The sequence below is a fragment of the Staurois parvus genome, unplaced genomic scaffold (assembly GCF_062004578.1).
Source record: "Staurois parvus isolate SC_StPar_1 unplaced genomic scaffold, SC_StPar_1.0 ptg000019l, whole genome shotgun sequence".
Lineage (NCBI taxonomy): Eukaryota > Metazoa > Chordata > Amphibia > Anura > Ranidae > Staurois > Staurois parvus.
Window position 1 is genome coordinate 25492813 of NW_028317815.1, and position 24888 is coordinate 25517700.

The 24888-nt window shown below is 40.0% G+C and overlaps 1 protein-coding gene across 5 annotated transcripts in view; it reads right to left on the reverse strand.

Annotated features, from left to right (window-relative positions):
- CACNA2D1 (calcium voltage-gated channel auxiliary subunit alpha2delta 1) overlaps positions 1-23200 on the reverse strand; it is an 857854-nt gene extending 834654 nt beyond the window's left edge. For 3 of the 5 annotated variants that reach the window (XM_089685880.1, XM_089685888.1, XM_089685869.1), the window contains exon 1: positions 22742-23200. In XM_089685880.1, coding sequence (XP_089542006.1) covers positions 22742-22836 — 95 coding nt within the window. In that variant the 5' untranslated portion in view covers positions 22837-23200. The remainder of the gene's footprint in view (positions 1-22741) is intronic. The other 2 variants (XM_089685897.1, XM_089685872.1) reach the window with 1 other exon arrangement.
- Positions 23201-24888: the final 1688 nt, after the last annotated feature.

Sequence of the window (24888 nt, forward strand, 5' to 3'; positions counted from 1 at the left end):
TCAAGGATCTCAGAGATCTACTGAAGAAAGTACACAGGAGACGTCATGTCTATCTGAGGATCCATGCAAAGATTGAAATCTCCTGCCACAATTAAACTACCTTTTTTAAAATCCAATAATTTTTAAGAGTATCTTTTAAGAAATAACTCTGTTTTTTTATTCGGGCAATAAATATTTGCTAATGTGCAATCTATTTCTTGTAGTTTTTCCTTCAGAAACAAAAATCTGCCTTCGGGGTCTACCAAACTTCCTTCTAATTTAAACATATTTTTTGCAAAACCTCTTGCGACCCCTTTGGCTCTTCTAATTGGGGAATCTGCATAGAACCACATTGGATAATATCTGGAATTCAATTTCACATTTGTTTCTGGCCCTATATGTGTCTCCTGTACAAAAACCACTGAGGACAATCTATGCTGAATCTCTTTAAATATCCTAAATCTCTTCCCAGGGCTGTTCAAACCGTTAACATTATAAGTCGCAAAGTGAATTTCTTCCATTCTTCCCATTTCCTCCTATCCTTTTCCTAAATCCCCACTCTCCTCTTATCTTTATCCCCATAATTATGGAATTGCACAATTACATCCCTCAGTTTCTCTTTACCCCTTTCTTGTTGCCACTTTCCTATTCTGTATACACGTTCCAATTTAAGAGTCTCTGAAGCAGATCTGTCCCTTAAATTATTCAGCATTTTACATATTGAACCCATTAGGTCCTCCCTGTGTGGAATCTCTGGTACTCCTCGTATCCTTAGACTACATCTCCTAATCCTGTTTTCTTGATCTTCTATCTTATATAGCAGTTTTCTTTGTTCTTTTCTAATTTCTGCCATCCGTTGTTCTAGTTTCAAAATAATTTGGGCTTGTTTGTTCACTATTCCCTCCGTTTCTTCCACTCTAGATATCATTTGCCCCAGATCTTTCTGTATTATCGCCATCTCTTGTTTTATTGATTTTTCAAGGCTTTTAAACATTTCTGCTATTTCTTTTTTATTTGGCATTAATAATTCCTTTTCTTGTTCTACCGCCTCCAGTCTTTCTTTCCATTGTTGACTGCTGTTGACCGTTCTCAGGGATAATCTAGGACTATCTTCCATACTGATTTCCAGTTCACTCCTTTCACTCATTCCTTGTTGTCTTTCCGGAGTCAGATTCCCCTGTGAGGGTATATACTTTTTAATCGGACCTGTTTGGGGAACTTTGGGCCCACCTCCTTTGGCCACTTTGTTTTTCATGCCGTCAGAGACTTATTTCACTTATCCAAGCTCTGGGGGGGATTGCCTAATTTTACTGTCCCGTATTGTCCCTTTCAGGACAGGGGGGTTAAATTCTCTCTCTTCTGGGGACCCGTACTATATAACTGTGTTCTCTTTTTCAACTAGTTCCTCTGGGTGGTCTCTCTCCTTAATTTCCCTTGTATGTCAGTTCATTTTGTGCAGCACAATGTAGTTATGCAGGTATGCCTGCCTCACTCACCCTCCTGCCCTCTTCTCTCTTTATGTGAGGTGGCTTCAGGCTCTCCTTCAGTGGGCTACGATTTCAAACAGCCTCTTTCCACTTGTGCTGCTCCTTTTCCTTTGGGGGAGATTCACCCCAGCTGGTTCCAGCTCCTTATGGCACAGTTCCCGTGTAGTCAGTGGGAGAACTGGCATTTCTCCCTGCCTGGGACTACCGTCCGGCTTCTCCTCCTCCTCGTGCTTCCAGTGGGAGGTCACATGGTTGCCCCCACACTCCGGTCTCCAGGCAACCCTCTGCTCTGGAAGCACACCACCGCTGACCCACTGCTGTCACCGCTCAGCCCTCCACTCCGGCCGTCCCACCTCACACCTCCGAACTCACCGGCTCCCCCCAGTCAACCGCATTTACAGGTAAGGCTCCACGGGATTGTTTGACAGCATCTCCGGGCACATAGTGAGGTGCAGTGGCTGATTTGCAGAGAGCGCTCACATCACGCTCTCCACGCCACCATGCTGAGTTGCTGCCATGTGATTGGCTGATTAGCAATTTGTGTTACCAAGCAATTGAACAGGTGTACCTAAAAAAGTGGCCGGTGAGTGTATTTCAAACTAGCCTTCTGAAAGTGATCCATGATAATTTGCTCTTCAGGTGGCAAGGAGATGTTATATCATTTCCTCACCACCAGTTTAAACCTTTAAGAACTGCACCACCATTGTATTAGTTGCACATGGTTTTGGGGCGGTTGTAGCACAGCCCTATTCAGCAGCATGAGTTGCATTTGGTGGGTGGTAGTGCCTGCCAACACAACAGGGAAAATAATTTTTGCCATGCTGCAATGAAAAAGCATTGCAGCTATGGCATGTGCACACCCATATCCAATGCCCTTGCGGCCTAAGGGAGATATATTGGTGAGGGGGGGTAAAATTGAAGCTCTAATGTGTGTTGCAAGTGTAAATGAGGCTTAGTTGGAACAATATGTCCAAAACAGTAAAAGAAAACCAAGGTGAGTTGTTTGGAAAATGTTATTGATATTTAACTACTTGAGCTCCCGAAGATTTTCCCCCTTCATGACCAGGCCACTGCAGTACTTTGACTGGTAATTGTGTGGTCATGCAATGCTAAATGCAAACAAAAATAGAGCTTTCTTTTGGTGGTATTTGATCACCACTGGAATTTTTATTTTTTGCGATATAAACAAAAAAAGCTGAACATTTTGAAAAAAAAAACAATATTTTTTACTTTCTGCTATAACACATATCCAATAACAAAAATTTTAAAAATCAAATTTCTTCATAAATTTTGGCCAAAATATGTTCTGCTACATGTCTTTGATAAAAAAAACAAAAAAAACAACAAAAAAACAATAGGTGTATATTGATTTGTTTGCAGGAAGGGTATAGTGCTGACAAACCATGGTGTATACATACTGGATTTTTTTAATACTACTATTGGCGGTGATCAGTGACTTATAACAGGACTGCAATAGTGCGGCGTCAAATCTGACACTAACTGACACCTGAGGGAACTGACAAACTGCCACTGACATTACCAGAGACATTAACACAGTGATCAGTGACAATACTATACACTGTCACTGTACTAATGACACTGGCTGGGAAGTGGTTAACAACTAGGGTGATATGTAATGTGTGTATTATGTGCTGCTTTTTACCAATGATCACTTTGTTTTTTATCCCTGCTTTGGGAGGGAGATTGTTCCCTCTGTACAGAGCTATGTGTTGAATGTCAACACAGAGCTCTGAGCTGTGATTGTACACAGCCCATCAGCAGATCCACATCGTGAATAAATGGTTTGGATTTGCTGACAGGTTCTGGTTGTGTACAAATCGCAGCGGGAGTAGGTGGACAAAACCTAGAAACAGGCTGCGATGTATGGGCATGTTGCTTGCTTGTGCAAGCTGCTCTTCTGCAGTACATTGCGGGCAGGCGGTCCACAAGTGGTGAAAAATGCCTGTAACTGTTAGCAGATAAGTAGAAACATTTGGGAAGAAAACAAAGACTGGCAACCAAATTCTAGCTTTCAAGTTCTCACTGATGTTTTCAGACTGAAAGCTAGATGCTGATTGTTTGCTATGGGCAACTGCATCAACATTCCCCACCGTCAATTGTATGTTGGCATCACAGATTCCCAGCAAAACTAATGAGAAATACGATACTTGATGTAGGGGAATCCCAATTTGGGTGGCTTAATCAGAAGCACCTGTTTTCCATCTGATGCCCTAAGTTAGTCTTCTACCAAAACTTAGAATTTTTTTCCCACAAATTAGGTTTGCTGTTTGCCATTCTTCTCAGGCATGGTCTTCCAATAAATGATGAAAGGTTGCCACCGACACCGAAGTGAAATTGTAGAATGGCTACCCATGTCCTCCAAGATGACAAAGTAGCCAATAGAGGTATGCTGGGAGGTCAAGTGATGGGGTTGATTTACTAAAGGCAAACAGACTGTGCACTTTGCAAAGTGCAGTTGCACTCTGCAGCAGCAGTTGCTTCAGAGTAAATCAGCAGAAGCTCTGCTGACTTCCGTTATCTAATCATGTGCAAGCAAAAATGCTGTTTTTTTTAATTTTCCTTGCACGTGATTGGGTATTTTTTACAAAGTGAAGCTTTACCTTATTTACTAAGCTCTGGAGCAACTGCACTTACAAAGTGTAACTGCACTTTCCAAGGTGCACAGTCTATTTGCCTTTAGTAAATCAACCCCAATATCTCCACCTCTGAACAACGTCTGTATGTCTTCAGCAATCTGGTGTGACCCATAATTCATCTTTTCTGTAAAATCACTTTCAAGCAAGAAGAGCCCAAGAAACACTTCTGCCAAGGTCAAGCTCCTCTCCCTGGACACAGGAACAGGAAGTGAGAGGACAAAACTACATTATGGGAAATAAAAGCTTTAGGTGGAAAAACAACAATGATTTTGGGGGCATTGAAAAAATGTGAAGAATTCTCTACCCCAGCTAAACGTAATGTACAAAAGCAACCAATCACAGAGCCAGATGGCCTTTAAGTGGACCTTTCAGTGACGCCACAAGTCTGCATGAATAAATTCCTGATGTGACAATATATGGTAACGGTATCATTTAAAAAAATGTACCATTTATTTAACCACTAGCCTACAGGGCACTTCCTGCCCAGGCCAATTTCCAGCTTTCAGCGCTGTTGCACTTTGAATGACAATTGCGCAGTCATGCAACACTGTACCTATATGAAATTTTTATCATTTTTTTTGTGACAGATATAGCTTTATTTTGGTGGTATTTAATCACCTCTGGGTTTTTTATTTTTTCTTAAACAAACCAAAAACCACTGACAATTTTGAAAAAAAAAATGTTTTTTGTTATAAAATTTTGTTAATAAGTGATTTTTCTCCTTCACTGATGCGCGTTATGAGGCTGTAGTGATGGGCACTGATAGGCTGCACTGATGGACACTGATAGGTGGCACTGATGAGGAGGCACTGGTAGGTGGCACTGATGGACATTGAAATGCATCACTGATAGGCAGCACTCATATATGGCACTGATAGGCGGCACTGACTGGCACTGTTAGGTGGCACTGACTGGCACTGTTAGGCATCACTAATAGGCAGCACTGATGGGCACTGATAGTTGGCACAGATAGGTGGCACTGACTGGCACTGTTAGGTGGCACTGACTGGCACTGTTAGGCGGCACTAATAGGCAGCACTGATGGGCACTGATAGTCGGCACTGATAAGTGGCAGTGACTGGCATTGATAGGTGGCACTGACTGGCACTGATGGGTGACACTGAAAGGCAGCTCAGATGAGCACTGATATGTGCCACTTATGTGGCACTGAAAAGTGGCACTGATGGGCACTGGCAGGTGACATGGATGGGCACTGAGAGCTGGCACTGATGGACACTGACAGGTGCTGCTGCTGGGGCTACAGAGATCATCAGGGCACACTGATCATCAGTGCTCTGATGATCTGTGTACATGTCCCTTCTGAGGAATGACGATTACCGGCTCTCCTTTCCTCATGAGCTGTCAGCGTGACAGCTCGTGGGGAGAGAAATGCTGATAACTGGCATTTCCCTGTTTACATGTGATCAGCTTTGATCGGACACAGCTGATCACATGACCGAGCAGACATCTCCGGCTCTTTCCGTGGATCGGTGATCCGCTGTGTCCGAGGGACACAGCGCACCGCTGATTGATCGGGAGCCACGCATGCACGGTTAGAATGGGAGGACGTCATATGACGTCCTCCCAGAACGAGAGAACCGCCTTGAGTCCATCATATTACTATATGGCGGGCAGGAGATGATTAAAAAGCAGGCAGGAGGAGGCCTCACCTTAGTCTCGTCTTCTCCACTGATCAGACTGCAACATTGTACTTTGTAGCAATTCGCAAGGTAAGGGACTGCAGAAGTGGCTGACCTTTCGCAGACACTTGTGAACAAAGGCCAGAACTGTATAGGCACCAGAATTTATATGACATCTCTGTGGCTGGGTTACCTCATTGTGCCATGAGTATAGGACCCAGTTTATCCTGTACCAGTGCCACAAATTGCCATGGCTCAGGTGGGTCAGCCTCCCACCCTCTGCCACACTGCTGAATCCAAAATGTAGGTCTCTGATGTGAAGTGTGAACTGTGGGGGCTTTCTGATGGGAGACTGTGATTGGGGGCACTCATGTGATGGGGGAGTCATATACAGATGGCCCCTGATGTATAAGGGTATGCTATGCTGTGATGGGGGACATCTGACATACAGTTGTGACTCTGACCTGATGGTGGGACCCTGTGACATGAAGTGTGGGGTTTTCATGTGATGGAGGGCCTCTAATATGAGAATTTACACTCACCGGTCACTTTATTAGGTACATATTGCTAGTGCTGGGTTGGACCCCCTTTACCTTCCGAACTGCCTTAATTCTTCATGGCATAGATTCATTAAAGTTGTTGGAAACATTCCTCAGAAATTAAGGTCCATGTTGACATGAGTTACTGTTGCGTTCCTGTCATCTTGAACCAGTCTGCTCATTCTCCTCTGACATCAACAAAACATTTTCACTCAACTGACACTCACTGGATATTTTCTCTTTTTTGGAACATTCTCTGTAAACCCTAGAGATGTTTGTGCATGAAACTCCCAGTAGATCAGCAGTTTTTGAAATACTCAGATCAGCCTGTCTTGCACCGACAACCATGCCCCAAAGTTACTTAAATCCCCCTTCTTCCCCATTCTGATGCTCGGTTTGAACTTGACATCTTCACCGCTTCTAGATGCCTAAATGCACTGAGTTGCTGCCATGTGATTGGCTGATTAGCAATTTGTGTTACCAAGCAATTGAACAGCTGTACCTAATAAAGTGGCCGGCGAGTGTATAATCTAATGCAATATTTTAGACTGGAGTTTCTTGAGATTTTACATACTTTTAAAAGGTGCCGTGGCTAAAAATAAAATTGGTTGAAAAACACTGATCTGTGAGCTAGCATCTTAGTCCAGGAAGGAGACTTCATCCTGATCAGAACTCCAGAAAGAATAGTCAGGGGGAGTACAGTGAACTCCGAGAGGTAATAAATAGCTGTAAATCTGAGGGTCCATTTGCATTTAAAAAGGGCTAGGGATGTTTTTCCATCCATTATGGTGTGTTGCACGTCTTTTCATAATGAATGCCTAAATATGACAAATAAACTCTGGTTTAAAAAATGAAAATCCTCTCCAATTATGCATTTTTAGCTAAAAAAAAGTACTGTCTAGTTCTCTCAGCCTTGTCCAAATGTCTAAATTCCTCTTTTTTGTTGTGATCTGCTTTCCTGTTAGGTGTTCATTCTCCATGGTCCCACTGTATGTAGGAGCATAGTCATCCTCAGCACAGTGACTAAATGGTTAGCACTTCCACCTGGCAGTACTAGAGTTGTTGGTTTGAATCCCAACCATGGCACCACCTTCTTGGAGCTTGTGTGTTCTCCCTGTGCCTGCGTGGGTTTCCTCCACATACTCTGGTGTCTTCCCACACTCCAAAGACATGCTGGTAGGTTAACTGGTTCCTGTCTAAATTGATCCTAGTATATGTATGTATGAATGTGAGTTAGGGACCTTAGATCGTGCACCCCTTGAGGGTTAGGGACTGATGTGAATTACAATATATATATATATATATATATATATATATATATACATATACATGTAAAGTGCTGCATAAATTGCCGGTGCTATATAAGTACCTGTAATAAATAAATAAATCCTCCATTATTTGTTCCTGGTATGTACTATGGGATTTGTAGTGTGCATAGTGCACAGGACTGCAACTAAAATGCACTGCTTGTTCCAAACAAATGAAAGTGAAGGGGTTTGGGAGAAAAAGAAGGAGACAGAAATACATGGTAAGCAATTATTTCATGGCCATTACGTAATGAATGTGTATGGATTATTTTTAGAGAATAAGAATATCATGTAGTTTCACTTTAATTCAACAAATTTGCATGCATCGTTGCACTGCAACAGAAAGCTTAAGTGTGAATTTGCCCTCTCGCTTAAAGTAAAACTTTGCCATTTAAACAAGAACTGCAGTTTAAATTATAAATAAAAAAATATCAGTGTCTTGCAGTCTAAATGAGAAATATTCTCTGGTTTCTAATGGCAATGTCATTTAGGTCTCTAAATAAAACATATAAAATTCCATCTCATTTCTTGCAGCTGGAATGGCTGCTACTATGCACATTAGTTAATTTTCTAATCTAGGTACCCATAATAATTTGTTGTCTGTTACCTCACTGGGACACAGCCCGTGATTGTCCGTACTATGAGGAGCAAGAGTAGCTACATGTTTATTTCTTCCATATGTGTATGACTGCTAGAGACAGTGGGTTTGATTTACTAAAACTGGAGAGTGCAAAATCTGATGCAGCTGTGCATAGAAACCCATCAGCTTGTCACAGCTTAATTGAACAAGCTGAAGTTAGAAGCTGATTGGCTACCATGCACACCTACAATTTTAGTAAATAAACCACATAGTGATCCAAAAATAGTAAGTATGCTTTTTGTTTGTTTCATAGAAAGGGATGTAGTTTTCCTAAAATTGCTCTGGGGTTAACTTCTATTGTCATCCTAAATGTTAACTGTGTTTAGTAGAGTTCTTTGTTAAGTATAGTAAATCCTATGTTCATAAAAATCCATCTTGCCATGTCAAAACAAAATCTAAAAACAAATTGCTTGCCTAATGTAAAATGAAACACTGGTAATTAAATGTTATTTAACATAGCCTATGCAAAGGGAATACCTGGAACACATAAATAAAAAAGAGAAAATTGAATCAACAAGGACCTTCTAGAACAGACTGAAAACCAAACCAATGGCAGAAAGTAGATATGAAATGTAAACTTTGGACTTGTGTGTGACATTTGATCAAACCAGGAGACAGAGTGACTGTTTAAAGTACAACTAATAGCTCCTATATTACAGTCTAAACAAGTGCCAAAGCCAAGCAATGCACAAGATTAATAAGATATAAAAAGAAACTCTCTTTACCTCCCCTGAGTGGGCCACATTTTTCTTTATTTGCATTTTTTTGGAATTTTCTTCTGCATTTCCACTTGTCATGCATAGGGCAGCCCATTCACTTTAATGTGAGACAAATGCCCCAAAGAAGCTCCAAAACCTCTTTTAGAGAAAAGAGTGTGGCGTGTTCTTTTATCATGTTTTAGTGCGCTTGTAGTGCATTTGCCATGCAAAAAATGCACACCTGCTACCCACACTTGGGGTGCCATCAACAATTAATGGTACCACAAGCGTGATGCGTGTTTGTATTGCATTTCTGAAATGCACAGCAAAACATGAGTTTTCTGTGCATTTTGTTATGCATTGTAGAAACCCCAAGTGTGAATGAAGCCTATGTTCTGTAGCACATATACTTGTATATTTTGGTTAAATTTTTGGAAATCTAAAGGTGATCTATAACCACCTGCCCTCCAGTGGATTTACCCCCCTTTCTGACCAGGCCATTTGTTGCGATACGGCACTGCGTTACTTTAACTAACGATTGCATGGTCATGAAATGCTGCACCCAAATTAAATGGATGTCCTTTTTTTCCCACAAATTGAGCTTTCTTTCGGTGGTATTTTATCGCCTCTGCATTTTGTTATTTTTTTATGCTATAAAAAAAAAATACTAATAATTTTGAAAAAAAATTGAACAATATTTTTGTTTTGCTATAAAACATTCAATAAAAAAAATAAAAAAAAATTTCATAAATTTATGCCAAAATGTATTCTTCTATATGTCTTTGCTAAAAAAAATTCCAATACCGGAATTTAAAAAAAAAAAAATATATATATATATACTATTAATGGCGGCGACCAGCATGCTGACACTGGGGGGGAAATTGACTGCCATTGACAACCCGAGTAACACTAATACAGTGATTAGTGCTAATAAAAAAGCACTGACACCGTACTAATGACACTGGGCAGGAAGGGGTTTAATTCTGGGGCAATCAAATGGTTAACTGTGTGCAGTGTGCTGTTTTACTGTGTGTGCTGTGTGTGATTTACTGTGTAAGCATGTTGCTTTGTTTTGATCTGCTATGTAGAGCAAAACAAAACAGCATGCTGGAGCTGACAGAAGAGAGATCTGTATTGTTTACATACAGACCTCTCCCCTGTCAAGTGTTCTTCGGCAATCGCTGGGTGCCGTCGGGAAATCTCCAACTGGGACTCAGTGATTGACAGCTGTAGCCTCCAAGGGCAGCATGGATAGGGCCGCGTGCGTGTGCGCCCCCTACCCTAAAATGCTAAATCATATATATATATATTAATATATATATACAGTCAGGTCCATAAATATTGGGACATCGACACAATTCTAACATTTTTGGCTCTATACACCACCACAATGGATTTGAAATGAAACGAACAAGATGTGCTTTAACTGCAGACTGTCAGCTTTAATTTGAGGGTATTTACATCCAAATCAGGTGAACGGTGTAGGAATTACAACAGTTTGCATATGTGCCTCCCACTTGGTAAGGGACCAAAAGTAATGGGACAATTGGCTTCTCAGCTGTTCTATGGCCAGGTGTATGTTATTCCCTCATTATCCCAATTACAATGAGCAGATAAAAGGTCCAGAGTTCATTTCAAGTGTGCTATATGCATTTGGAATCTGTTGCTGTCAACTCTCAAGATGAGATCCAAAGAGCTGTCACTATCAGTGAAGCAAGCCATCATTAGGCTGAAAAAACAAAACAAACCCATCAGAGAGATAGCAAAAACATTAGGTGTGGCCAAAACAACTGTTTGGAACATTCCTAAAAAGAAGGAACGCACCGGTGAGCTCAGCAACACCAAAAGACCTGGAAGACCACAGAAAACAACTGTGGTGGATGACCGAAGAATTCTTTCCCTGGTGAAGAAAACACCCTTCACAACAGTTGGCCAGATCAAGAACACTCTCCAGGAGGTAGGTGTATGTGTGTCAAAGTCAACAATCAAGAGAAGACTTCACCAGACTGAATACAGAGGGTTCACCACAAGATAAAAACCATTGGTGAGCCTCAAAAACAGGAAGGCCAGATTAGAGTTTGCCAAACGACATCTAAAAAACCCTTCACAGTTCTGGAACAACATCCTATGGACAGATGAGACCAAGATCAACTTGTACCAGAGTGATGTGAAGAGAAGAGTATGGAGAAGGAAAGGAACTGCTCATGATCCTAAGCATACCGCCTCATCAGTGAAGCATGGTGGTGGTAGTGTCATGGCGTGGGCATGTATGGCTGCCAATAGAACTGGGTCTCTTGTATTTATTGATGATGTGACTGCTGACAAAAGCAGCAGGATGAATTCTGAAGTGTTTCGGACAATTTTATCTGCTCATATTCAGCCAAATGCTTCAGAACTCATTGGACGCCGCTTCACAGTGCAGATGGACAATGACCCAAAACATACTGCAAAAGCAACCAAAGAGTTTTTTAAGGGAAAGAAGTGGAATGTTATGCAATGGCCAAGTCAATCACCTGACCTGAATCCGATTGAGCATGCATTTCACTTGCTGAAGACAAAACTGAAGGGAAAATGCCCCAAGAACAAGCAGGAACTGAAGACAGTTGCAGTAGAGGCCTGGCAGAGCATCACCAGGGATGAAACCCAGTGTCTGGTGATGTCTATGCGTTCCAGACTTCAGGCTGTAATTGACTGCAAAGGATTTGCAACCAAGTATTAAAAAGTGAAATTTTGATTTATGATTATTATTCTGTCCCATTACTTTTGGTCCCTTACCAAGTGGGAGGCACATATGCAAACTGTTGTAATTCCTACACCGTTCACCTGATTTGGATGTAAATACCCTCAAATTAAAGCTGACAGTCTGCAGTTAAAGCACATCTTGTTTGTTTCATTTCAAATCCATTGTGGTGGTGTATAGAGCCAAAAATGTTAGAATTGTGTCGATGTCCCAATATTTATGGACCTGACTGTATATATATATATATATATATATATATATAATTTTGTGCAGTTCTGCCGCCCTGTAGCAGTATTTGTGCTGTAGGGCGGCAGGGAAGCGGATAAGTTAGAGTTTTGTGGGTGATGAGCTGGATCTCAAGACCTGCAGTAACAGTAACCCAATGATGAGGGTATCCCTCTCCTTATTCTGCTCTCACCACCTGTTAGCATTTTTAGTGTTAAATGTCACTAAACCCACATTATTAAAGCCTATCAGTAAATGCTGTATTAAATGCTGTTCATACTCACTCAGTCACTAGAGGATTCATTTTCTGTATTCTTCAAAAAAACCTGGTTGATCCCGCTGTTCTACACCTCCCCCTTCTGTCCATATCCCTAATGCAGTTAGTGATTTTGCAGAAGAGTGTTGGCAGCTAGTGCATATACTCAGTTTTCAGTGTATTTCTATCCTAAACATTTCCTCCCTAACACACCTGAATATAGTCACACATGTGGGTGTATACACAATGGTTAATGACAGCACACTCCCTCCCTCCTCCTCACATGCCCACTAAACAGCTCTACACAAATGGGGGCAGGATACTACATCTTGGTTGATAGAGGCTTCACCTCACTGGTATTCTAAGACAGGGCTTGACAAATTTGCTTTGAATCTAGGAGCCAGTTAAAAAAGTCAGGAGCCAGCTTTTTTTTAACGTAGCATGGGTTGTCAGTGCCCGAGACTCCACATGATGTGATTTGCCATGCAGCAATCATGGCAAAACTGCACCATGTTTTAGGCACCACTGAAAATAATGGCACCCGAACCTGCGTTTTCACAATTTCTGCAATCAGGATTCTGCTGCGATTCCAAAACGCCCAGGTGTGAATGGAGCTGCCCTGGTTCACACATGCGATTCTGGATTCATTTTGAAACTCACAGATTTGCATGACAGGCTAGATATCCTATTGAGGTAATTCACACAGATGTGATCCACACGCATTGTGTTTTGAGTGCCATTACAAAAAGGGTCCTCTGTGAGTTTGTAGAGGCGTGTCCCAGACTCGCAAGTGATAGAGTAGGGCAGCCTTTTCAACCAGGGTGCCCAGGCACCCTGGGGTGCCTTCAGGTTTCTCCAAGGGTGCCTTGGCAAAATGCCTAAAAATTGGCCAAAAAAAATTGAGGCAGCAGAGGGATCAAGCCTGCCATTTTGCATCAGTACAACCTTCTAGCCATCGGTGTCCTAACAACCAATGGTGCAATCAATTTATAAGGAAGAGTCTAGCACAGCATCCTTGTTTGCCTCTCCCCTGCCCCTCTCCATTAGCACTGGGGTCACATTAGCTGAGTGAGGGAGAGAAACTGAGGGGGAAGAGAAAAATTGGAATACTAGCCAGTACCAGTGTGGAAAGGCATGTTTGCTTTGAGTTATGTAATACTATTAGTTTAGTTTTAACCTTTTGGAATAGAGTGCCTTGAGAATGTCTATAGTTTAAAGGGTACCTTGACTGAAAAAATGTTGAGAAACACTGGAGTAAGGTGAAATGCGGAGAAAAGTGTTTACGTAAGATTGCTTTTGACAGGAGTTTTCGCATTCAAGTCTAGGTGCAACTTCCCATTGAAGTCTATGAGGCGCAACTTCCCATTGAAGTCTATGAGGCGCAACTTACCTTTGAAGTCAATGGGAGGCAGACCTGGCACCTGGGACTGGAAGAGTGTGACACAGCATGTGACTGGTATTCCAAAGGCTGTTTTTTGCTTTTTTTTTTTTTGTTTTGAACATGTAACCAGCAGCAGAGGACTAGAAGCTTGACCTGTTTATGTTTCCCTGCAGACAGGCTGGGAAAGAGCTGGATCATGTGACAGCTGTATATTGATTGGATATTAATATTCATTTATTAAAATAAATACAGTGCCATCGTCCACATACTGAAAAAGAATGGATAATGTAAATTAAACATTGTGTGCTTGGTATTACTATAACACATGTGTATACAGCGGAGCCTATCTGGTTTCTAGTGCTAACCCCCATTCCCACCCAGTCTGAGTGCTGCTGTACATGGGATTACAGTAGTCTAATATAAAGACAAAATCAGGCAGTTTCTATAGCCGAATTTATAAGTGTAATGATATTAATGAATACTTAGCTGTATTCATTAATGTTTTATATCTGCCTAGAGTTGTCCTTCAAGCAAAACTAGTAGAATCATTTTTTCTGTAGTTAGTAAGTTTAAAGGAGTAGTTTTTGTATTCCCAGTTCTTTCTAACCCTTTAAGTTGGCCACTGAATGATGTAAAATTTAGTTATGCAGTCTGCCCATCAGTTGCTTGATTACATTCTGAGACCTGCTTTTGGAACAGTAATCAAGCAATTGATCAGCACAGCAAAAGCCAGCACCATCCAGTGGCCAGCACCAAGGAACATTCTCATCTAAAGGGATACTGAGGATGTGTTCTTTCACTTGGGCTCATCCCTTGCCATTACCTACACTCTCTGCTCTAGGGGTCCTAGACCTACGGGTCCTCAAGGAAATTCCCTTAACTTGCAGAGATTTTCTCACTTCTGGTTTTGGCTATGGGAGAGGATATGAAGGTAAATCTCCCCAAAGGGACACAGATGGCAAAAAATAAATTAACAGGGGTTAGCTTTATTTAAAAATAAAAAAAGTATCAGGAACTTGTTTCCTTACATTTCTTGGAGGTACAGCAGCCCATTCAAATGAACAGGCTGCTGTGTCCCCAACATGCTCACGCAATTGTGCTGCACATATGTGAACCAGGGATTACAGGCAAGCAACTAATGACATACTTTTCATCAAGCTGTCTTATTTATAATATTACATTCATTTGATAAAATAGTATCTGTTGAAAGACCAAAAAAAATCCATGCTATTCATTTTATGAACACCCCATCTTGATTATTTTTACCATACATGCAATAGTGCACAATGCCGTGTGGGTTTACAGGTTGTTAGGTCCACCCCATCTATTGTTACTTCAATTTTATGCAAACGTGTATTGGGCAAGATTGATGGCCTTTATACAGCTTGGGAAAAGGAAGGCCACAAGACACAAACACAGAATAACACCCATTTCTATGTAAAGTCCGGAACAATGACAAATTTAGCCTTGTATTTCTCCACTCAATCTGAGCCAGGAACAGTCGTGACTTGAATGGTATTTGTTTTCTATTTCTGTTGATTCTAAATAATGAATGACAACGATTTTCTATTCAGTTATGGCAAGCTGAGTATGTTAGTACAATATTAATACACAGGATGGATTAAAAATGTGTCCCAGTACATGGACACACCTTCAGCAAAACCGTTATTGGTAATATTTACAGAAAAATAATGCAATACAAATCAAATAGAAATCACAAAAAAATAATCAAAGCAAACAGTACAAACCTATATAATGTTCAGTTCAAAAGTTGTCCTAATTGATTTTAGTTTGGTAGTTGGTCATACTTATATACATAGGAAGCATAACGTGCATACTATATATACACATACATATACACACACACGGTATAACACCATATATTTATATATATATATATATATATACACACATACATACACACATATATATGTATGTGTAGTATATGTGTGTGTATATGTCTATATATATATATATATATACATATATATATATGTATATCACTTCCGCCTGGCAGTACTAGGGCTGCTGGTTCGAATCCCGACCACGGCACCACCTGCCTGGAGTTTGCATGTCCTCCCTGTGACTGCATGGGTTTCCTCCAGGTACTCCGGTTTCCTCCCACAGTCCAAAGACCTGCTAGTAGGTTATTGGCTCCTGTCTAAATTGGCCCTAGTATGTGTATGAATGTGAGTTAGGGACCTTAGATTGTACGCCCCTTGAGGGTTAGGGACTGATGTGAATGTACAATATATGTATGTGAAGCGCTGCATAAATTGACGGCGCTATATAAGTACCTGTAATAAATAAATATCAATAACCCAATAGAAACTGTAAAAGAGTTGGAGTATGTGTGTGTGTATGTGTATGTGTGTGTCATATATATATATATATATATATATATATATATAAACACACACATACACACACTCCAACTCTTTTACAGTTTCTGCTGGGTTGTTGATATTTCTTGCTCATTCGTAAGAACTTAAAATTTACAGACATTAAGGCTAGGTTCACATGGATTTCTGCTTTGTGTTTTTAGATTTGAAGAAACGCACTACAGTCCATTTAACATTAGTTCTTATGGGTCACATTCATATCTATGCAGTTTTTTTGGAAAGGTGCACAGACTTTTTTACATGTCAATTTTGGCTCCATAGATGTCAACAGAATTGCATCAAAAGCAAATGAAAAATGCATGTACATGCATTTTTGGTGCGTTTGCCTGCATGACAACAGACACCTCACCCTAGAGACATTTACAGGTCCCAAAAAAGCAAAATTCAAATCACATCAAAAAGGCACTATCGAAAAAATGTAAAAGTGCACCAGAAAACGGGCCTCAAAAATGCATCAACTGCACATACATATAGGCGAAGCTAGCCTAATACACAGTATTTGTATAAATATATTGTACCAATGAGTAACCACAATTCAAACATTTCTATTTTATAAGTTGCTATCTAACCAATTTCCTTACTGGCAATACAAGCCACAGAAAAACAGTTTCAAGCCTCATGGCTCTTCATCAGATGCATTGCTGAACAGTTATGAGGCTTGAAACTGTATATATTTATATTATATACACACATACGTCCTTAAGAATGGGCAAGAGCTATCAATAACCCAGCAGAAATTTCACTTAGATGCATTGTCGCCATACTTATTTTCATGTTTATGCTCTTTGTTTATATTCAAAATCTAATAAAAAGCATCTTTTTTAAAAAAAAAAAAAAAAAAAAAAAAAAAAAGGAAATTGTGCTCAAAAGCCGGTCCATCTATTAAATTTCTAATAAAACAGGGCTGAAATAGAAAAACAGAAAATATCTGGTCACAGGGATGCACTAAACATTCTTAATTAAAAATGTTCCAGTAGAATGTAAATGATTAGAGGGTGTGAAATAAACCAAACAATAATTGGTTATATGCCCATACATAAGTATCACATCTACATGGTGCTTAATCTGTATAAATAAATCACACCTAGTAGTGGAATGACTGCAGGCTAAAGTCAGTCTCCAGACAGCAATGCGAAAAGAAATGAAGAATGGAAGGCCAAGGCAACCAACTAGGTATACGTGTAATTAAAATTCATATTTTACCAAACTGTCATGTACCACAGAAGAGGAGGCGGATTAGCATCAGACTGGCCCTGCTTCAGTAGATACACAGACATGGGCATCAAAACCCAGAGTATGTGTTTTAGAGCAGTACATTTCAAGATGAGCCTTGTGATTGATTTCGTAGTGTGTGGTGATGTATAACTGTCTAATGTAACACATGCTCACTGTCTGCCCTCAGGGATCTACATGCAAATTAGACAGATCGGCTAATCAGATTATTCTTGGTAGCAGTGAGCTGCTTTTGTGAAGGACCAATTGTTCTTACTTTAGATATATCTGTACATCCATTTAATTTGACTTACATTGCTAACACCCGCTACATGAAGGAAAGGGATGAGGGTTCCATTGTATGAAATCCCATTTGGGTTCACAATTGATTACAAATATAAGCATCAACCTGTCACATCAAAATAAAGAATATTAAAGGCACAAACGCAACAAGTAAACTGCTCAATCTATATGTCTGTGAGCATACATACTTTCATTTATAATAAATATATCTATTTACACCTTAAACACGCATTTATACCTTAAACACGCATGAATCATATCTGGGTGGGGTATATATATATATATATATATATATATATATATATATACACTCACACATTTGTTAACACATGGAAATAGCATATGTGTAGTGCAACCATACTGAGTATTTAGTATTTCAGTAATTTAAACACATATTTTTCAAATTCTATAAAAAAAATATTACGCAAAGGGCCACCAGGAACCATTAAAAATGTATTACATGAACAGATATACTGTGTATAGGACCATTTTCACATGAAATGAATGATGCTATAAAAAAAGCATAGTATATAAAAGTAAAATATTAGTTTTATATATATATATATATATATATATATATATATATATATATATATATATATATATATATAAATATTTTTTCCCCCAGGTAATATATGTAACTATATAGACCTCCATAAATTAATGGCATATACATTTAAATACCTTAAAAGGTATATTATAAAATATCAGTCTTCAAGAAAATCTATACATTTATTGCTACCTGCACAAGAAACAAGATACACACAGCACATCTCAACGATGCTTTCTTATTTAAAAAAAAACTGTACCTAGAATAGGCTTGTTCTGTTTAATGAGTAAACAAAACAACCCCTGTCTCCAGAAAACTGGTGTTTTCCAACAATTTTTACTACATAGCTCAATTATATGCATTTTTTTGTTCTAAGCAAAGCAACCTTTTCATCCAACATCTATCAGACAAATGGACATTTTCATGAATGCAAATGTGCTAAAAAACACATTTAAAATTTCTAAAAATATACAGTTTATCGCAATCTAAGAACAATCTACACTGTAGTCTAGATTTCGCTTAGGAAAAAATGACAATTTACAGAAGAAATAGTACACATGCAGCCCGAGAACATTAAAGAATGATATTACATTAAAGCCAATATCAGGCAGAATTTTGCTTTGGGAATACAATAGGTGAGAGTAGGATGCAGATGGGTGCTAAATCCTGATGGCAGTAATGTACAAAGCATTGTGACCATGAACCTGGTTTCCTGTTGCTTTGAATCGTTAACTTAACATTTAATTATATTCTGGGTTTTCTTTCCTTCCTAGTGACAATATAAAGAATGCACACCTCTCCCTGTAAACATGTACATTTCATGGACAGTATTCAATGGACCAAAGCAGGTATTATGGTCACACCTGTATGCAGCCTTAAACGCATACATTATGTCTTCATCATGTACTTTTTTTGCATTAAAAAGCAGGATGTGCTATTTAATTTAAATGCCTTCCACATAATAAAAATAATAAAAAATAAAATAAATAAAAATAAAATACACAACAGTTGTGTTTATTGTGCCCCTACACTGCGATGCTAATCTGCCCCTTTAATAAATTCATTTGTAGCAGCCAGCACTGGTTAGAATTACATATATACATGGGCCAAGATCATTAATGATTTGACACATAATAGCAGATGACACACCAGCTTAAGTTGAAAGGAATATGTGCAAAGCACCACCTGTTCCCTCAATCCACAAACTAAGACAGTAAGTGACCAGTGTGCTTCAACATATTCTATTTTTTTAAAACGATGTCTATAATAGAATTTGGTGCTATATCAACCCTAGCATGCAATGACAGTATATTTCTTTCAGGGTATCAAATCAATGAGAAAATATCAAATATTATAGAAATAAAAGGATACCATAACAAAACATTTCCTCATTGTAAAAAATGCATACTGGATAAATAGATTTATAGATAGATAGATAGATAGATAGATAGATAGATAGATAATAAACGTCTGTGTTAGGGTACAATTACATGTCCAAATAATGTACATGTGCGGATGTGTGCAAAAATGTTACATATTGTAAAAAATATAATAAATCTCTCTCTCTCTCTCTCTGTATATATATGTATATATATATATATACATATTTTTTTTTATTTATTAAACACACATACTCACATATATAAAAATATATACACACACACATATATTATATATATATATATATATATATATATATATATATATATGCATGCAGGCCTGAATTATACTAAAATTTTTACCATTTTAGCAATAATTGTATATATAATAAATAATATATAATCCAAAAATATATTCTATGCATAAAAAAAAACAATTATACGTATAAAAATACAACATCTTTCCATATAACTAGCAGAACATTTCCTACTTTCCATTTGTACATGCACACATCATTTTAATATTTTGCCACCAGAGATTTTCGGTGGCAGCTTGTGTCTTGGACTAAATAAAGGCACATTGGCTAGATGTAGTGACACACTCCCTAAGGAATATAGTAAATACTTTTCACAACAGTGAATGAAATTTTAATGTGTTCTTGACATCTGAGGTGGTGAATAACAGTGAGACGTCTAAGGACACTCCTGAGATTTTTCCCTGCTGTAAATCAACATGCACACATATAATAAAAACACAAAAATAGTTTCTATAGAGGGGTATGATTTTATTGTGAAAACAAAATCTTGCTACTAAAAAACCCCCCATAAATTAAAAACAAAAAAAACAAACAAAAAAAACCAACGAAACAAAACACAAAGCCTAGTGCCTGATTTGAAATGTGATTTCCCTCCACATGTAAACAGATGTACTAAGACAAAACATTACTATCTAATAATATTATTATTATTTAGGATTTATATAGTGCCAACAGTTTACGCAGCACTTTCCAACATAAGGGCAGACGGTACAATTACAATACAATTTAATACAGTAGGAATCAGAGGCCCCTGCTCATTATCTATCTATATTTTCGCAGTGTAGAATACTGGTAAATGTTTAATCCACAAGAAGAAGCCCCATATTTTTAAACCCTGAATATTCTCAGCTTCCTAGATAAGTATATGCTGTGTGCTGCCAATTATTCTTGGTCGGATACATAATGGAATAAATCCTGGGAACAGGATCCCTTTCTAACAGCACACAAGCTCCACTAATTAGACAAATGTACTACTGGCAAGCCGTGGAAAGTCTCTTCCATCCTGCACTGCCCTAGCCAGAGTCAAGGCGTAGAAGAGCACATCAAGATTTGGGCTTTGTTTGGCCAATGGCTGTATTTGCTCATCTCTTCCCCTCCCATACACAATTTTCCTAATGACAATCAATAAACTTGCAGTGCGTGGACATAAGGATTTTTTGAATTGTAAAACTAAAATCCAACTCATTTGGTCTTTGAAAGGACAGGATGTGCATCTTAAGAGCAGCGTGGGTACCCATCATCCCTTCCCATATGTCAGATCACGGTTACATCTCTTCTAGACACTTGATTTATGGATACAGGCAGCACAGATGCATGGCTCTTTTTTTTCCTTCTCCAGGAAGCAACAACTGTCACAACAAGCGTGCTTTGATGGGTCCTTGTGTTTGCTTCTTCAGTGATCAGGGAGGAAGAAGCAAGGTGCATCCTGCTAAAGGTTCCCATAAATGTTACAATCTATACACAGTGGTGGCCATACACACCTAGATCTTATTATCTGATTGATCTCTGATTTGATCAAAAGGGTCAATATCCATAACTCCCCTTCCAATCCTTTTAGACTAGATTTTGATTGGATCTGCTTGATCTGAGTCAGCCTGGCCAGGGTGGAACATTATCGACCATTTACCATCGATTGGCAGCACTGAGATACTTTTTTATGTATACAATCATGCTTTGATCATCAGACTACATAGTGGAAACAGAAATCTATAACTGATGCTTGTAACTTATGATCGTATCTTAACTATCTATCAAAATGCACATCCCTGTGTGTGGCCTATCGATCGAATGGGCTGTCGATTGGGAGAGATAGGCTTGGAAAGAAAGCGATTGTTTATCGAAGTGTGTGTGGACATCATTAGATTTACCAACCTAACTATCCTATTGATCCAATCAGACAGGTTCTGGGATTGTTACTGGTAGATCTTCTGGTGGCCATACGATCTGACCAAACGATTCTTGGCTAATACATGAATTTGCGAAAAAACACAACTGACCGAAATGATTCTGATCAGTTGTAGAACAGATCATTCGATATGACCGGTAAGTTTTTGATGCATCTTTTCATTTATTTTTCAGTAAATCTATGGAGGACAGGATGGCCTATCGATCGAATGGGTTGTCGATCAGGAAAGACAGACTTGAAAAGAAAGCGATTGTTTTTCGAAGTGTGTATGGACACCATTAGATTTACCAACCTAACTATCCTATTGATCCAATCAGACAGGTGCTGGGATTGTTGCTGGTAGTTCTTCTGGTGGCCATACGATCTGACCAAACAATTCTCGGCTGAATTCATCTGAATTAGTGAAAAAACACAACAATTTACCGAGATGATTCTGATCGGTCGTAGAACAGATCATTTGATATGACCGGTAAATGTTTGGTGCATCTTTTCATTTATTTTTCAGTAAATCTATGGAGGACAGGATGGCCCATCGATCGAATGGGTTGTCGATCGGGAGAGACAGACTTGAAAAGAAAGCGATTGTTTATCGAAGTGTGTATGGACACCATTTGATTTACCAACCTAACTATCCTATTGATCCAATCAGACAGGTGCTGGGATTGTTGCTGGTAGATCTGGTGGCCATACGATCTGACCAAACAATTCTTGGCTAACACATGAAATAGCGAAAAAACACAACAATTCTGATCAGTCGTAGAATAGATCGCTCGATATGATCGGTAAGTGTTTGGAGCATCTTTCCATTTGTTTTTCAGTAAATCTATGGAGGGCAGGCTGCTCATTGATAAAGGAGATTGTACAATCAGATCGCACTCTAGAGAAGTTCCCATATGATGATGGCTCCCTGGCACAGCCATGACCTTCCCTTATAAAGAGATCGGAGGAAAGTTTCTTCCCAGGCCGGTTATATTTAGAGTTGGAGCTGAGTTGTGCTCCTGATCAGATGGTGAGGGATGGGAAGTCTTCCCAGCGATCAGGGAGGGGAGCTGTCATCCCGGCACAGTGCCGATCACCCCATCCATCCATCCTCCCCATAATAAAGCCCGGAGGGTGTACTTACGTGGCTGCGGTGGGAAAGTATTCTTCAGAGGAAGGGCCGATCAGCACGGATTGGAAAAGTGTCAGGCTAAAGATTAGGAAGCAGGAAGCAGCCATCTTCACAATCTAACAGGCAGATCTCCGATCCAGTGTGATAATAATACGGGGATGGATGGGATGAGGAGAGAGGAAAAGAAAAATAACAACTCCAGGCAATGCAATGGGAGGAGGAGGACAGCCAGCTCTACTCTGCCAGGCAGATCGGAGGAGCCGCCATCGGTGAGAGTTCAGCAAGAGATCTCTCCGCTCCCGGGCTCCGTCTTCCCTTTTCTGATTTATCCCCCCCCCCCATGGATGGCAGGGAAGGGGAGGGCGGATGAGGTGGGTAAGTTCCAGGGAGGAGTGAAGGAGAGGGAGGGGAGGGAGGCTCCCCCTCTGATCACACGCTGCCGCCGCCGCCGCGGCTGGAAAGTTAAGTGCCCTGTGTTGCGGCTCAATCACGCCGATGACAGCTGGCCCCGCCCACACGGAGGGGGAACTTTACTGACTGTCACATTGGTCCCCCGACACACGCACCGACCGCTCCTCCATTACCGTAATTACCCGCCTGCTGCAGCAGACCTATTGTTTCCAATTACCGACATCTCTGGCAGCAACCGGCAGCTTCATATCAGCCATGCTGATCTACATAGCACAGGAGGCTGGGAGAGGAGGAGGCTGGCTGCTGGGGGGATCGATCTCACTTTGCCTCTGCCCCAGACTGCACTGACATCTCTGCTCACTCCAACTTCACAAGTTGTTTTTTTTATTCTGTAATGTGATCGAAAGGTATCAGAGCAGATTAATGATGACCACACACGTTACAATCTGATTAAACCCAAAAACAGATTTACTATATTGCAGCTTAGCAATTATTTGATGTGATGAGTGCATTCGTTTTCATTTTTAGGATTTCTTTCTTTTACTTTTAACTGGTGATCCTGCCAGTAAAAATGGGTATGCTCATACTTTGAGTTCCACCCAAGAGGGGAAGCTCCGCTTGTCTACCTTTTCCTTAACCCTTCACTGCCACATTTAGCACTTTTTGGCCTCATGCATGCTGGGCATTTTTGCAGCCAGGGCACCATGATAATCTTGCATTACATCGTAGCTGCCAACTGTCCAGGATTTGCCCAGATAGTCACAGTTTTTAATAAGCTGTCCCAAGATGGCAAGACAGCATCTCAAAACTTGTACTGTGCCCTCTTGAGTCCCCCTGTACTGTGCCCTGCTGCCTTGACCCCCCCCCCCCCCCCAACACTGTGCCTTTTGTGTTGATTAGTCTTTAATTAAGGCTTGGTACACATCTGTGCAGGTGGTGACACTGCGGGACCCGCACAAATACCTGTAGTCCCACCACCCACACAGAGGAATGTGGGACCCACGGGCAGGTGACATTAATTCTAATGGCACGCCGCCCGCACTGGAAATTGCAACCATACTGTGAACCTTGGTTCCCGTGCAGGCTGCGATTTCCAAAGAAGTGCAGGGACTTCTTCCCTGCGTGTCCCGGGACACAGGAGTCCAAATGAATGGGCTCTTGTGCCCGCACAAATCGCAGCCCGCACAACTGCACATATGTGAACCTGGCCTTATGGCCTTTTTTTATTGTTTAAAATCAATTTTATTGAAAGTACAGTAATAATAAATATATGTTTAATAATATCAACTATTTCTATGTTAATTCTTCAGAGTAGGTGCGTAAATTGAGGTAGACTGGTGGGGGCCCCAGTGCATTACTTTGCCCTGGGGCTCATGATGCTATTAAGACAGCCCTGTTTGCAGCCACTTTTAGGGGCGTCAGGCTTTTTTTTTACTGCTTCCAAACAGCCCTTTATGTTATCCTATGTGTCCATGCACACATAGACTTTTAGAAACTTTTAGTAGCAGCAGTGTTTTCCAGCAGGAAAAAAACCCAGGGCCAGTGCGTCCAGGAGCAGCAGCCTTTTGGCAGAAAAAACGCTTGACGCATCTAAATGTGCCTAAACACTAAGCACGTTTAGTACTTGAGTGTTAATATCACTGGCCAGAATACATTATTATTCTGGCCAATGAAATGAATTAATGTCCAAGCGCTTGATGCTTGTAAACGCGCCTTGACGCTTATAAAAGTGTTAGATACTTTTACAA